The 14,226-nt window shown below is 35.3% G+C and overlaps 3 protein-coding genes across 6 annotated transcripts; 2 read left to right on the top strand and 1 right to left on the bottom strand.

Annotated features, from left to right (window-relative positions):
- Window positions 1-1,290: 1,290 nt before the first annotated feature.
- LOC141683727 (RGG repeats nuclear RNA binding protein A-like) lies at window positions 1,291-4,909 on the top strand. The gene is made up of 7 exons (XM_074488481.1): window positions 1,291-1,616; window positions 2,778-3,093; window positions 3,210-3,278; window positions 3,375-3,507; window positions 3,930-4,088; window positions 4,177-4,230; window positions 4,464-4,909. The coding sequence occupies exons 1-7, from the start codon at window positions 1,454-1,456 to the stop codon at window positions 4,632-4,634; spliced, it is 1,065 nt and encodes a 354-aa protein (XP_074344582.1). The 5' UTR covers window positions 1,291-1,453; the 3' UTR covers window positions 4,635-4,909.
- Window positions 4,910-5,575: 666 nt separating this feature from the next.
- LOC141682626 (pentatricopeptide repeat-containing protein At4g16835, mitochondrial) lies at window positions 5,576-9,363 on the top strand. Of its 3 annotated transcripts, none has more exons than XM_074487332.1 (2): window positions 5,576-8,133; window positions 9,049-9,363. In XM_074487332.1, the coding sequence occupies exon 1, from the start codon at window positions 5,591-5,593 to the stop codon at window positions 7,553-7,555; it is 1,965 nt and encodes a 654-aa protein (XP_074343433.1). In that variant the 5' UTR covers window positions 5,576-5,590; the 3' UTR covers window positions 7,556-8,133; window positions 9,049-9,363. The 3 variants fall into 3 exon arrangements, with proteins under 3 accessions (XP_074343433.1, XP_074343431.1, XP_074343430.1); XM_074487330.1 differs by having other exon boundaries at window positions 9,013-9,363; XM_074487329.1 differs by having other exon boundaries at window positions 9,010-9,363.
- Window positions 9,364-9,533: 170 nt separating this feature from the next.
- LOC141684139 (monooxygenase 2-like) lies at window positions 9,534-13,304 on the bottom strand. 2 transcript variants are annotated; one of them, XM_074488980.1, is made up of 6 exons: window positions 12,989-13,304; window positions 12,324-12,470; window positions 11,060-11,125; window positions 10,816-10,978; window positions 10,283-10,511; window positions 9,534-10,206 (listed from the first exon to the last, which is right to left on the bottom strand). In XM_074488980.1, the coding sequence occupies exons 1-6, from the start codon at window positions 13,192-13,194 to the stop codon at window positions 9,698-9,700; spliced, it is 1,320 nt and encodes a 439-aa protein (XP_074345081.1). In that variant the 5' UTR covers window positions 13,195-13,304; the 3' UTR covers window positions 9,534-9,697. The 2 variants fall into 2 exon arrangements, with proteins under 2 accessions (XP_074345081.1, XP_074345082.1); XM_074488981.1 differs by lacking the exon at window positions 12,989-13,304 and having other exon boundaries at window positions 11,060-11,133; window positions 12,324-12,463.
- Window positions 13,305-14,226: the final 922 nt, after the last annotated feature.

Below are 14,226 nucleotides of genomic sequence, written 5' to 3'. Positions count from 1 at the left end.
AATTCTTAAAACGATCTCTCATCACATTCTTTCTAATATTACTACCTGAATTAATCAGTCATGAAAGGGGTTAGGGTTTTATGTTTTTTTGGGATTGGGGGGGGGGAATACTAAATTGAGATGCGTGGGAGAATGACCAGTTTCCTAATTTTCTACAAGTACACGTGTTAGACTGTACTTGCATTTTAATTAAAAAGACTAATTTACCCTTCATATTTTAATGTTAACGGTCCTAGTTGACGGAATGATACAAACTGTAATACTATTTAAAATATTAGACGCAAAGTGTGCACAATTATAGTATGAGACCAAATCGAAAAAGCACCCAAACGCAAGGGGCGCGAAGTGCAAAAAGCTCATTCATCAATACCACATCAATTGTGACCAAATTTTGGATACCACATCAATTGTGACCAAATTTTGGTGCCAAAATTTTGATATCCAATTTGATAACTTTATCACTACCCATTGTTAAATATGATAAACGAATTATCTTGTCAAATAAATAAATCTCCACGGTCAAACATTTAAAATAGTGTATTATCAATCACAAATCAACTTCGTTTTTAATGACTATTCTTAAACATCATTGCATTACAGAGAACAACAGTAATAGTTCTCCAAAAGAGAAGTTTTAGGGGTTGTTTAGTTGAATATATGGTATCGGGTTAGAATCAGTAATCGGGTTAGAGTGGTATGCGTATCACGTATCATATATGATATCATGTGTTTGGTTGAGTACTGCAATGAATATTTTCAATTTAAAATATATTAAGTCAATAATATTATTTTAATTAATTTTTTAATTTTATTATTATTTTAATATATTTTAGGTTCATAGATTTTTTAGTATTAAACATATCTATTTAATTGCTTAAATAGAAATTAAAATAATAAAATTAAAGTTGATACCCTCCCTCATACCCACCTCCCTACTTGGGTATGAAAATCCATACTTTAGGAGTTTGAGGAATGAATATAAAAATTTATTTTTTTGAACCAAACATGATGTAAGAGGTTGAAATGACTCAAATCCATATCTGATTCCAGAATTTGGCGAACCAAGGACCCCTTATAGATTTTGAAAAGTTTTATAGATTTTGAGAGAGCGCAAAAAGTGTCGGACCTAAAAAGGTCCCAGTTCACTTTACTGGACTAGAACTTTCAATTTACAGATACTTGGGCTGAAGTGACAAACCGATATACAAATAATATTAAAAAGGCCCAGCCCAAACAGTAGGGTTTTTAAGCTTATCACCTCTCTGTCACTCTCCCACTCTCTACTCGCCGCCGTCTCTCTCATTTTCTCTCTCTCTCTCTCTCTCTCTCTCTCTCTCTCTCTCTCTCTCTCTCTCGCTCGATCAATACTTAAACTAATGAATATATTCAATTAAGCCTTACACATCTCTCCAATTGATATAATCTCATCTTTTTTCACTTCAATTGTGCTAAAATGGCCTCTGCGAATCCATTCGATCTCCTCGTCGATGACGATAACGACGACGTTTCGCAGCTCATCCAGAAGCTTCCGCCGCCGGTGAAGAAAGCTCCGGTCGCCGACGCTCCGGCAAAGGCCGGTAAGATGCCGTCCAAGCCTCTCCCCCCTGCTCAGGCTGGTAAAAATCTCATCTTTTTACTGTTAAAGCTATTTTTTAACTGCGTAAATGGGTTAAAAATCATGTCTTTTTACTGTTCAAGTTTTTTTTTACTGCATAGATGGGTAACAATTGTATCTTTATGCAAATTAAGCTGTTTATGTATGTATTTTATCTATATATTGTGTAAAAGTCTCATCTTTTTTTACTTTTATAGCTTTTTTAACTGCACAGATGGGTAAAAATCTCATCTTGTTACTGTTGAAGCCTTTTTTGTACTGTACTGATGGGTAAAAATCATATCTTTATGTTAATAAAGATGTGTATATATGTTTTTTAATTGCATAATGTTTAAAAATCTCATCTTTTTTTACTATTAAAGCTCATATATTTATGCTAATAAAGATCATGTCTATGTGGATGAAGCTGGTTGTGTATGTTTTGGTGTAGTTCTGTTGTGTTAATACTTTGTGAAATGTTAATTAATTCCAGACCATCAAAGTTGTTTGAATTTGTACGGAGATAATAGAGGTGTTGTGTGTGTATGATATAAATTAGATTGATTGGTTGTGTGGATTGTTATGTTGTCTGAATCTTTGTTGGTGATTGTGTTTGTATGATGTTGGTTATGTGATGTTTTCGAATCTTTGTTGCTGATTGTGTATTTGTGTTTGTATGATGTTAGTTCGGCTGGAGTATTCTGTGTGCTATGTAGTTGTACATGGGTGAGTGATGTTGACTGTATGGAAAGTGAAAAGATTGAGGATTGGTTTAAAAGTTTGTGAAGATGTAATGATAGACCATTTACATTTTACGAAAAAAGGAATAAGCTTTCAAATATTATAATAACATAGGCTGAGACTTGAGGACAATATGGAAAAATATCTGTCATCAATATATGTTTGTCCGAAGGTGGTTTACACTACTATATATAACAAAGTGTTGCTCTGAGGTCGTAAAACTTGATATCTGTTTCCATATTTATGTAGTATTGCACTTGCTAATTGTCATTTTAACATGGTAGTGCAAGTGCAACATTTCTGTCTCTGGTTATTTGTGTGTGTGTACTTGTCTTTCTTTCTTTCTTTATTTCTTTCTGATATTGCTTTTCTGATTTTATATGCATTTACTATTAGTGATATAGATGTTCCGATAATAACTTATTTTTTGAAATTTGTCAAGTGAGGGAGTCCAGGAGTGAAGGTCAGCGAGGAGGACGTGGTGGTGCGCGTGGGACTGGTCGAGGCCGCGGTGGAAGGTTTGGCCGGGATTCAGCAGACAATGGAAACTCTTACAGTAACAACAATGGGTTTTCTGGAGGATACAGACAACCTGAAGAAGGTGACTTAGACAAGTCTTCTGAGAGGCGAGGAGGATATGGTGGTTTTCGTGGTGGGGCTCCTCGTGGCGGTCGCCGTGGTGGTTTCAGCAATGGAGATGCTGCAGACGGTGAACGCCCTCGAAGGGTTTATGAACGCCATAGTGGGACTGGCCGTGGGTTAGTCTTTAATTTCTTTTGTTGCTCTGTGTGTGTGTATATATATGATTGTGTATTTGGCTTGTCTCTTATATTGCTGCTTTTGTATTGATTTCATTTTATATGTTGTTTTGTAGAAATGAGTTCAGTAAGCGTGATGGTGCTGGCAGGGGTAACTGGGGAACTGCTACTGATGACATTGCTCCGTGAGGACTTTATTCTGTACTCCGAAATTTGAATTAGTATTTTATCTTACAGAATTATAATGTTATTTAAATATCTAATTCCAATTATATATTCAGGGTAAATGAAGAGCCTGTTGTTGAAGGTGAGAAGAACGTTGATGTCGAAAAACAGACAAAACAGGAAGATGCTGGTGAGGTCAGCAAGGAGAATCCTGTAGCTGAGCCTGAAGAGAAGGAGCCTGAGCCTAAGGTGACTAATTCTCTAATGTTTTTTTCAAATTCTGTTCCCTTGAACAATCACACATCATCTAGCTATTGTCTTGTTGAAGAAATAATTAAAGAAGCGGAGTGAAAATTTATGCTAAGCAAATACCTTACTGGAAAAAAGGGGAATATAATTGCATATGCTAGTAAATAATACTAAAGTTCATGTACGATATTTGGCTCCATGAACCCAGCATACCAAATTTGCCTTTGTTGCAGTATTATTATGGTTCGAAATTTATACAGACTGTACGTGCTACCCTGTAACAAGGTTTAATGTGCTATATCTCTTTGGAAAATATATGATATACATATGCCTATGCTTGTGTAATATGATTCATTCCATCTTTTTTGGGATGTTGGCAATTTGTGTGACTTGCAATTTGTGATTTGTTGGTACTTTAATAGGAAATGACTCTGGAGGAGTACGAGAAAGTGCTCGAGGAGAAGAGGAAGGCATTGCTGGCACTTAAATCTGAAGAGAGAAAGGTTACCTTGGACAAAGATTTTGAATCAATGCAGCTTCTTTCAAGCAAGAAAAATGAAGAGGAGTTCTTTGTTAAATTGGTAAAACCTTGCAGCATTGCATAATGTTTCTCCAAGCAGCAACTCCCCCCTACAATATTTGCTTACACTACCTCTGTGTTTGTATCAGGGTTCTGATAAGGACAAGCGTAAGGAGGCTGAAAAGGAAGAGAAGGCCAAAAAGGTAGTCACTTTTTTCCTGTATAGTTATGGTATTTTGTGTACTAGTTGATGATGGTCTAAGTTGAAATCATACTTAGAAGATTGGTATTGTTATACCAAACTTTGTATATTCGGTACCTTTTCAATTGGACATGTCTTGTTTAGTACAGAGCACTAGTTTATGATTATTTTTAATTGTTTAGTCTCATAGCCTAAACTAGTTTCTAATGAGTTTATGCCTTGTTGACTATATAGGCTCTCAGCATAAATGAGTTTCTAAAGCCTGCTGATGGAGAAAAATACTATGGCCCTGGTCGTGGGCGTGGACGTGGCCGTGGTGGTCCAAGAGGAGGATACACCGGAAACAATGTACCTGCCCCGATTATTGAAGATCAACGCCAATTCCCCACCTTGGGGGCAAAGTGACTGAGTGAGAGGTTTCCTCCCTGCCACTGATGTCTTCATGGTTCTTAGTGGCAGTAGAAATATCAGCAGGGTTCTAAAATTTTCTGAAAGGTTTATGGTCTTTTTAAGAGTGTAAAATTTAGATGCCTTGCTGGGGTTTCAGACCCTTGGTTTTTGGACTTGTTATGGTAAACTGTTATATCTAGGATGTTAGGCTTTATCTATATTTTGGATTCTAAACTATGGCACCAATTTTTGATTTGGATTTTGAATGATTTAGATTATCTTTACTCAAATTGTTTTCCATTCCTGTTCCTGCCTTTTCCGTTTTGGATCTTCTTGGTTCTACGCCGCCGCCATTGTATGAATGGTGTGGTGGTTGAAGGTCTTTTTGCGCAATGGAAATGGCGGTCCTTCAGATATCACTGTAGTTGTACCTTGCATTTTTAGGTACAATATGAAACTGGCATGGAGTCTTGTTGCGAAGCCTGCCTTCAGTCATTGTCGAATATGTATGAAATTAAAAATTTTATTTGATGAAATATTTGTGAAGTATCAATTTTTAAAATGATAGCAAACCAGTTTGCGAAAAATTTCGCACATTAAAAGAATTTTAAAACTAAAGTCAAAGTGTGGAAAGAGCGTAACTCCCTGCATTCACATTAATTTTTCGTCGTGTTAAATTTATTACGTAAATTTGTTAAATTTATTGCGTAAATTTGTCATGGACATATGATTAAAGACATCTTTTGTCGGGATCAAGAAAATGTATTTTGTTAGTAAAAAATACAATATGTATTTTATGCAATAAATATATTAATAAGATTTAACACCATTTTGTACAATTAACAAACTAAATATAATTCACAATCTAATATATATATTCATATTTTCGTATTTTCGAGTCAAATATAAACTAAACGGACACTTTCGATTTAAACCGCCAATACCCGCGTATGAATTTTACTGTTCCAGCAATGTGTTTGAAACATCATATTCTCAGAAACACAACAACCTCAATTCTTACATCTTTCCTCAAAACATTCACATTATTACAAAACCAAACACACTCATTTCTCCCACATTACAAAACCCATGTAATAAATTATCACACATCACCTTATCAACATAAATATAAGTATAATGACAATGTAATAAAAGAAACAAACAAGTTGATAACTAATTACATTCGATCAGGTGATTTGAGTTCTGCACTTAAAGTGTTTGAATCAATGCCACATAAGACTACTGTTACTTGGAACTCAATCTTGTCAGGGTTTGCTAGAAAGCCCGGGAAAGTTGTCGAGGCCCGCAAGGTGTTTGATGAAATTCCTGAGCCAGATGTTATATCGTGTAATACGATGTTATCGTGTTATGTGAACAATGCTGATATGAATGCAGCTTGGATGTTTTTCGGGGAGATGGGGTTTAGGGATATTGCGTCGTGGAATACTATGATCTCGGGTTTTTTGAGGAATGGGATGATGAGTGAAGCGCGGAAGTTTTTTGATGTGATACCGGAGAGGAATGATGTTACATGGAATGCAATGATATCGGGGTATTTTGAGTTGGGGGATTTGGATGCTGCGGTGAAGTTGTTTGGGGATGCTCCGGTGAAGAGTGTGGTTGCGTGGACAGCGATGGTGAGTGGGTATATGAAGGTCGGGAGAGTTGAGTTGGCCAAAAAGGTGTTTAGTGAGATGTCTGTGAAGAATGTGATTACGTGGAATTCGATGATTGCGGGTTATGTTGAAAATGGTCGAGCTGAGGATGGTGTAAAGCTTTTTAGGAGAATGGTGGAATCAGGGGTTAGGCCGAATCCATCGAGCATGAGTAGTGTTTTATTGGGTTGTAGTGACTTATCAGCCTTAAAGTTGGGTAAGCAAGTTCATGTTTATATATGTAAGCACCCACTGCACTCAGACGTGAAAGTAGGGACTTCGTTAATTAGCATGTATTGCAAATGTGGAGAATTGGAGGATGCACGGAAATTGTTCCATGAGATGTTGCAGAAAGATGTTGTCGCCTGGAATGCCATGATTTCAGGGTATGCTCAATATGGAGAAGGCGAGAAAGCTCTTAATTTGTTTGATAAGATGATGGATTGCGGGATGAAACCAGATCGAATTACTTTTGTTGCTGTGTTATCAGCTTGTAACCATGCAGGATTGGTCGATGTAGGGGTTCAGTATTTTTATACAATGCAAAAGGATTACGGGGTTACAGCTAAAGAAGATCACTATACATGTGTAGTTGATCTTCTTGGTCGAGCTGGAAGACTTGTTGAAGCTGTGGACCTAGTCAAAAGGATGCCTTACAAACCTCAACCTGCTATATTTGGAATTCTTTTGGGGGCTTGTAGAATCCATAAAAACTTGGAAGTAGCTGAGTTTGCCGCCAGGAACTTGCTTGATTGTGATCCCACCAGTGCAACTGGTTACGTTCAGTTAGCTAATGTTTATGCAGCAATGAACAAGTGGGACCGTGTTTCTATGATTCGAAAATCAATGAAGGGAAATAATGTTATTAAAGTTCCCGGTTATAGCTGGATTGAAGTAAATAATGCGGTTCATGAATTCAGATCTGGAGACAGGCTGCACCCAGAACTGGCAGAAATACGCAAAAAACTAAATGAATTGGAAAAGAATTTGAAGTTGGCTGGGTACGTGCCAAAGTTTGAATTCGCGTTGCATGATGTAGATGAGGAGCAGAAAAGGCAACTGTTGTTATGGCATAGTGAGAAACTTGCTATTGCGTATGGATTGATAAAATTGCCAGTAGGGATTCCAATCCGGTTGTTTAAGAACTTGAGGGTTTGTGGGGACTGCCATCATGCTACTAAATATATATCAAGAATAGAAGGAAGAGAAATTATTGTGAGAGATACAACAAGATTTCATCATTTCACGAATGGTATATGCTCTTGTGGTGATTATTGGTGAATGGTGTGCTAGTCAAGTTCCCCTTAATAAAAGGGACACAGATGAAGATGCTAGTAGAATTCAAATGCACCGCCAATTCTGAGATCAAACGACAGTATTATTACAGTACGATAGCGCGAGCCAAGAGGAATATGGAGAGGTAAAGAAGTGAGCCAAAGAAAAAGTATAATTTTTTTTCTTAACTTGTCATATATAAAGAGACCAAATATTAGAACCACACAGACAGCCCACCAAATATACATGGTTGACTTTCTCTCTCTAGCTTTCTCTTTCTAAAAATCGTTTGTTTAATTGGAATTCATCTGGAAGAAGAAAAGGGAAGATGCACAGATCTTCCAGCTCTAGTAGAGTCTCTGAAAATCTGTATTCTCAGTTATCAACATCAGCATCTTCACCATCTTTGACTTTGAGAGAATCATCATCAGAATTATTTTTGGATGAACTGCCTACTTTACATCCCAAATCATTCTTAGCTATGAGAAACAAGACTCGTCTCCAAGTTGCTGATTCAGCTATCCATATCATCCCCTTTATATTGATTTTCTGTGTCCTTGTTCTCTGGTTATTCTCAAAACCAGGTATTTTTCTTCCATTTAACATACTTAAATCGTTTAATGGGCATATCAATAATTCTTTATTAACTTCTTCATAGCTTAATTTGTATTGAATAGTACGGGGATTCAACAATTGGTTTAAAAATGGAGAAATTATAGATCTTTGAGTCTGAATAATTATTAGCCTGCTTGATTGTTGTACCTTTTTAAAATAATACTATTATGGATGTAAGTTGGCACTACGACATGAAAAAGTAAGAGTTGAACTGCAATTTTTGTTATAAGTATATTAGTTTTATAATTTTACAAGATTTACGTGGCTCAAAAGTCCTATGTTTTTTGATTTAGGTATGTATACAAAGACACAGAACTTAAAATATTTGAGATGGATATGAACAATATCCTTTAGTAGGGTAGATGATTTTAATGAGGTTTGTATCTTTTTGATATATATTGCTTGAGTGTGTATTCTACTTGTCCATGCTGAAAAACTTGTGAACAATCTCTTGTCGGTAAGGTAGATGATTAATGTAAAGTGCGCATATTTCTGATCCAGATTGTATGTATAAGTTAACATAGACTAAATAAAGAGTGCATGTACAGCAAGGAATTCTTAATATGTCGAGATTGGATTAGTTATATGTTGCCGATATGGAAAATTACTGTGTAGACAAAGCATAGTACAAGGGGAAATGGGGAACATAAACATATATATTAGTTTGTCATTGAAATCGTGATCCTACCTTCTTTTTCCTGATGTAATACCCCATGGTGATATTACTTATTAAGCATCGTCATAATCTCGGAGTTTACAAAGTAGTTGTTTTGAATCTTACTCGCTATGCATATAATATCTTTATGGTTCATAGCATATTAAATCCGATGCTATTACTTTTACAGCAGTCGCTTGATGAATAAAGATGCTATATTTATTGCCAGAGCCGAGATTCATATACGGAATTTAGCACTGAACAAAGGATCAGTTCAAGGTGCAGCATCTTTAACCTTGAGAGGATTTTGATCCAGCTCATCTGTGGATAGATATAGGTACCTCTCAATAATAAGTTTTGAGGTAGCAAGAATCCCTAGGATTTTATATATTTTCTTTTTTATCTTTTTGCAAGGAACTAGTAGTTGACTCAAAAATTTTCAATATCTTAATAGTTACATTTAAAAAAAAAATACATCTTTTGTATATAATATTGCACAGATACTAATTCTTAATAAATAGACTTACTGAGTTTATTTTTTGCTGCTGCAAATGCTCTTGCATTACACATTACGCTCTACATTGTGTTATGTTCACTGAATTCGGTATCTGTTGGTTTGATATTTGCATGTTAGACAAGGATTAATGTATGAACTTTCTGCAGAAGTGTAGTGTAGAACAACTGGGAGAGATGATCATAACCAACAAAAACAACTTTCAGAAAAAGTATAAATGTATCTATAACCATTTATTAAAGTTACAAACATCTCTTCACATTGGACTTTGAATTCTCTAAACTTCAAGAACTGAAATCAGTCTACAAAGTCAATTAATATCAAATTTCCAGTCTCTCAGTTTTTGTGTTTTGTTGTTATAAACTCATGATAGTGGCTCACACTCAAAGTTTGTGTGTTCCAATATTGGCCCAAGCCTAACTACCTTCGGAATAACAACATTGTTCCGAACAGAGCAGACCAACGGATTATCCAACTGCAGAAGACTCCCGACTAGATTTGCACGTATGGTTAATGGAAAAATCCGTGGCCATCTTTCAGTTTCATACGACTTAAGTGCATCTTCCACGGATGTTGGTTCAGACTTGATTGCTGATGCAAGCTTCCTTGCCAAAACAACAGCATCCTCCAGGGCACAACAAGCACCCTGACCAAGATTCGGAGTCATCGGGTGCCATGCATCCCCAACCAGCACAACTCTGCCTGTTGACGCGGAAGGACTTATGGTTGGCCATAACCAACGGTCTACCAGTGGTGTTCTAATGATTGTATCATCAGGTGTCACATCTATGATGTTAAGTAACTCCTGTGGCCAGTTTTTAACTAGTTCACCAGTTTGCTTCTTCAACACTGATGGATCAGTAATCTTTGGACCTGCCATGGGATTAAATAGATTTTAGAACAATGCATAAACAACGGTTTTTTCCTTACCTGGAGTTGAGTTGTTTACCTGGAGTTGAGCTGTTGAAGCAAACGAACCAATACACTTTTGTTGCGGAAACTGGCACATACCCGGCTCGTACCCCTCTTCCATAGATGTAGTTCACCTTTGGCTCAAATGGCTGTCCGTCTGGGTAAAATGCAAGGCCGCGAAAAGCACAATGTCCTACATATCTAGGCTCTGAAAACCCCATCCATGTAGCTATTGGGGAACGGATCCCGTCACAGCCAATAACAATCTGTATAAAATTACATTGTATCAGCAAACAAGTGAGAATACCGCTCAAGTGTTTGGAATCCTTTTCTGGTCATGTCGAAAATATATGAATGTAAAGAATGCCATCAGTGCCCGTTTGGTAACTTGGATTTCATTTGAAATTCTAGATTTGATCAAATAACATGTTTGGATAAGTAAAAGAATTTGGATTTGAAATCACAACTCAAATCATGTCATTTGAAATCCATCATTTCAAATGAAATGCTCGTTTCCAAACAAGGCATCATATATATTGTCAGATGACAAGTGAAGCTTATATTAGGTACCTTAGCATACAATTGAGTTCCATCTGTGAGTTCTAGTAACGTTTCACCACTTTCGCTTTTGTCAATCTTAGCAAGCTTTGAAGAGAAACGAATTGCGTCTGGTGGAAGCTGACTTGCAAGAGTCTCAAGAAGTATCCCCCTCTCCACAGCACGAACCTCTTGGCTGTCGATTGATAGTCATACAAGACCATTTATGGACAAAAGAACTCTACTTTAGAGGTTGATTACGACAAACTAATATTACCTTTCGTCTTCCTCTTTGAACTTGAATGAGCGCAACTCCCTTCCATCCTCTGTTTTTATTGCCATCCTGTACAGCTGAATACATGAAAAAGTTAGGAGGCAGAAAATGAAAGGGGAAGGAGTGTTGCAGACATGTATACGCTCTTTTAGTGCAGAAAAGTTTGACACAAGAAGTCAGTGAACTCTCGTAAAGGAGCATTCGGATAATAGAATATCTGTCAAGGTATGATTTCGATTATGCCTTATGCAATATGTGTAACAACTAAGAATTTCATCCTCAATTCAGAACCACTTCAAAAAACCAATGACAAAGCATATAGAACTCCATGAACTACACGAAAAATATGAATGCTATAGGACTGCATGAACTACACGCTGTTATCTGCAGAAGCCAGCAATCAACTGAAACATTCTTCTAGATGATCAGAATGTAAAACAGTATGCTTCTACTGATAATCATAGGAACAACACTAATGTGGCTACAATAGCAACATCAATCCTAATCTCGAATTAGGTTGAAGTGCAAACTGAAACTTTGGTGTCACCTGAATGATGTTACTATCATATTTGGCCTGTATGTAAGTTACATAGAAAGCTTGCTCAATCATTCATTCAAGTATATCCTAGGTGACAACAATACTTTTTAGACACAGGGACTTTTAACATTCAATTCAAATGGTGAAAACTGAAAAGTAAGTACAAGTCCCAAAATTAGCTAATAAGAGCGTCTTCAACAGTGTCCTAACACATTCTTCAAAATAATATTAAAAAGTGACTCTTAACAAGTTATTACATAGGTCAATGTGTCAAACTCTAACAATACTCTTTATATTAGCTCTCTATTTTTAGTTTATTAATAAATCAATTCCACTATGACCAAAGATTGTGTAATAATTAGTAGACATTCAGATTTTATTGATAAATATAAATTAAGAGCTACTAGTGAGCTTCATTTTAAGCAATACTCATTATTTTGAGACTTAAGAGCATTTTAAAGAGTCTGTTAGAGATGCTCTAAGTACTTCGGGTAACAAATATCTACTTATAACTTGGAATTAGTAGCTAAAAAGTATTCGGTGACAACAAATCTTGACTTGTAAAAAAACAACTTATCCAAAAGGCCTCTCTATCCCTACATAAATCTACTGATCTACACATACCACTCTATAAGCATAACTGCAGTCTGCAGATGACATGTATAAACAAAGTATGGATAATCAGGTTCACTAATGAGTGGCTAATATTTTTCGGAAAATAAAACAAACCCTTGAATTTCAAGAAACTGTGTGCGGAGATAATCCCCAACCCCCAAAGCATCCAACACCCTCCATCCATTCTTAAACAATGTGAGAGATGTTCCACCTGTTCTCAATGACTCTGCTTGTTCAAGAACCACAGCCTCCACTCCTAACCTTAACATCAAAACAAAAATGAAGTTGTTAAATTTCATTACATTAAATCTGGACATTAAGGCAAATCTTGCCAAAAACATACTGATCACCAACTGATCCGCTCTTGACCCTAAAATAAGCTTTTCTGTGCATAAATCAGCGATGGAACCAGAATTTCAAAACAGTCAGGGAATAAATGAAGTGCCATGTCTTAATAAAAAATTGGGAATTATCTAAAAATACCACTTTTTATGAAAATATTAGCAAAAATACCTTGCATATGAGTTTGCATATGAGGTTGAAACAGTTCCATGCGAGGTTGATCCGTATTTTTGCAAATATTTTCTGCAACTTAGGTATTTATGCAAAAATCCCTAAAAAATTTCCACCGATGTTTAACTAAAAATCGAGATTTGTAAAAAAAATCTATTGCTTGTACTTCAGCCTAAATTCGCCCGAACTGTAAATGATATAATATGATCAAGGAGGTTTTACGAGAACCGGTAACTTAACAGGGTACAAAATATCGGAAAATTAACCTGTGTAGTGAGACAGCAGTAGCAAGGCCTGCAATTCCAGCGCCAACTATGACAATATCTTGTTTCTGGCCTTGAACACTACTACTACAGATTGTAAACCTGGCGGGTTTGAATTTATATGATAAATTTTTTTTAGTTTTTGGTTCAAGAAGTGTTGTAGTTGATAAAAATGGAGAATATTGAAGAAATGCATGAGCTGACAACATAATTTCTGGGTTCTAAAACATGAGTTATTTACAATAGCAAAAAAAAAAATTGTAGTTTTATATCTATATGAATATCGTCTATGGATATGTATAAATTATAATGTAGTATGTATATAGCTGCATTATCAACCTAGTTAGAGGTGGAGAGGTGTAAGCATGTTAACAACTCAAATATGTGATGGAGATTGAACGGTTGGTCTATCTTGTTTTAAATTATTTTTCTATGATTTAACTAACTAAATTTTCTTTTAGAATTATGTAAATATTATCTAATTGACCAAATTAATAAAACATATACTATATAATTTATATTTCAGTTTTTAAAATTTTTAAATTAATAATTTGCAAAATCGGTCGAATTTTCAAAAATGATCGATAAATCGCTGATAGTTCGATCAAAAATATTTGAGCAAATTTGTAAATTGCAGATAAGTTATCCAATTTTTCATAAATCGCCCGATAAATAGAAAATCGAGATTTTAACCAATTAATTCAGATCTCCGAAATCTATAATTACGCGTAAGCATAATAATCAACTATCATTTTTAAATATAATCACACGCATGGTTAGACGTCAAAACATGGGAGACAATTATACATGTATATACCCAAGTTTTCGAGATTATTAGGTTATTATCGAGTTTTCGAATTTTGACTTCAATTTCACAACACTTATTTGATTATATTATTTTTACGTTCACCCTAAAAATAGCATAGCATTTAAAATGATTTTAGAATACACTTAATGTTTTCGTACTCCACTTTTTCAACCAATTAAAAAATATTTACAGATGCATTTTATTTTTACTATGAACTAAACATCTTAAATAATATACGATGATAATAAAAATAATAAATTGTAATTTGTTTTCTTGAACAAATTAGATTTTTGCTTTTTTTAAAATTAACACCATGAACCAAGAATTATTAGTAATTTTATTAATTATATTTACTCGGAGGATTTGTGAGTAATTGTAACCGGGGGTTATATTTACTACTTATACATTATTTTTATGATCACCAACCGAATTG

This window comes from Apium graveolens, chromosome 9, assembly GCF_009905375.1.
Source record: "Apium graveolens cultivar Ventura chromosome 9, ASM990537v1, whole genome shotgun sequence".
In the NCBI taxonomy this organism is placed as follows: domain Eukaryota; kingdom Viridiplantae; phylum Streptophyta; class Magnoliopsida; order Apiales; family Apiaceae; genus Apium; species Apium graveolens.
Note: the sequence above shows the minus strand (reverse complement) of the source record. Positions and strands in the feature narration are given on the sequence as shown.

Coding starts and splice junctions, on each gene's coding strand:
- LOC141683727 (XM_074488481.1), top strand. CDS start 1,454: ATGGCCTCTGCGAATCCATTCGATCTCCTCGTCGATGACGATAACGAC. Junction 3,094..3,209: donor CATAGTGGGACTGGCCGTGG/GTTAGTCTTTAA, acceptor GTTGTTTTGTAG/AAATGAGTTCAGTAAGCGTG. Junction 4,089..4,176: donor AGGAGTTCTTTGTTAAATTG/GTAAAACCTTGC, acceptor TGTTTGTATCAG/GGTTCTGATAAGGACAAGCG.
- LOC141682626 (XM_074487332.1), top strand. CDS start 5,591: ATGTGTTTGAAACATCATATTCTCAGAAACACAACAACCTCAATTCTT.
- LOC141684139 (XM_074488980.1), bottom strand. CDS start 13,194: ATGTTGTCAGCTCATGCATTTCTTCAATATTCTCCATTTTTATCAACT. Junction 11,126..12,323: donor CAGTTTCTTGAAATTCAAGG/GTTTGTTTTATT, acceptor TCAGCTGTACAG/GATGGCAATAAAAACAGAGG. Junction 10,979..11,059: donor TTCAAAGAGGAAGACGAAAG/GTAATATTAGTT, acceptor ATCAATCGACAG/CCAAGAGGTTCGTGCTGTGG.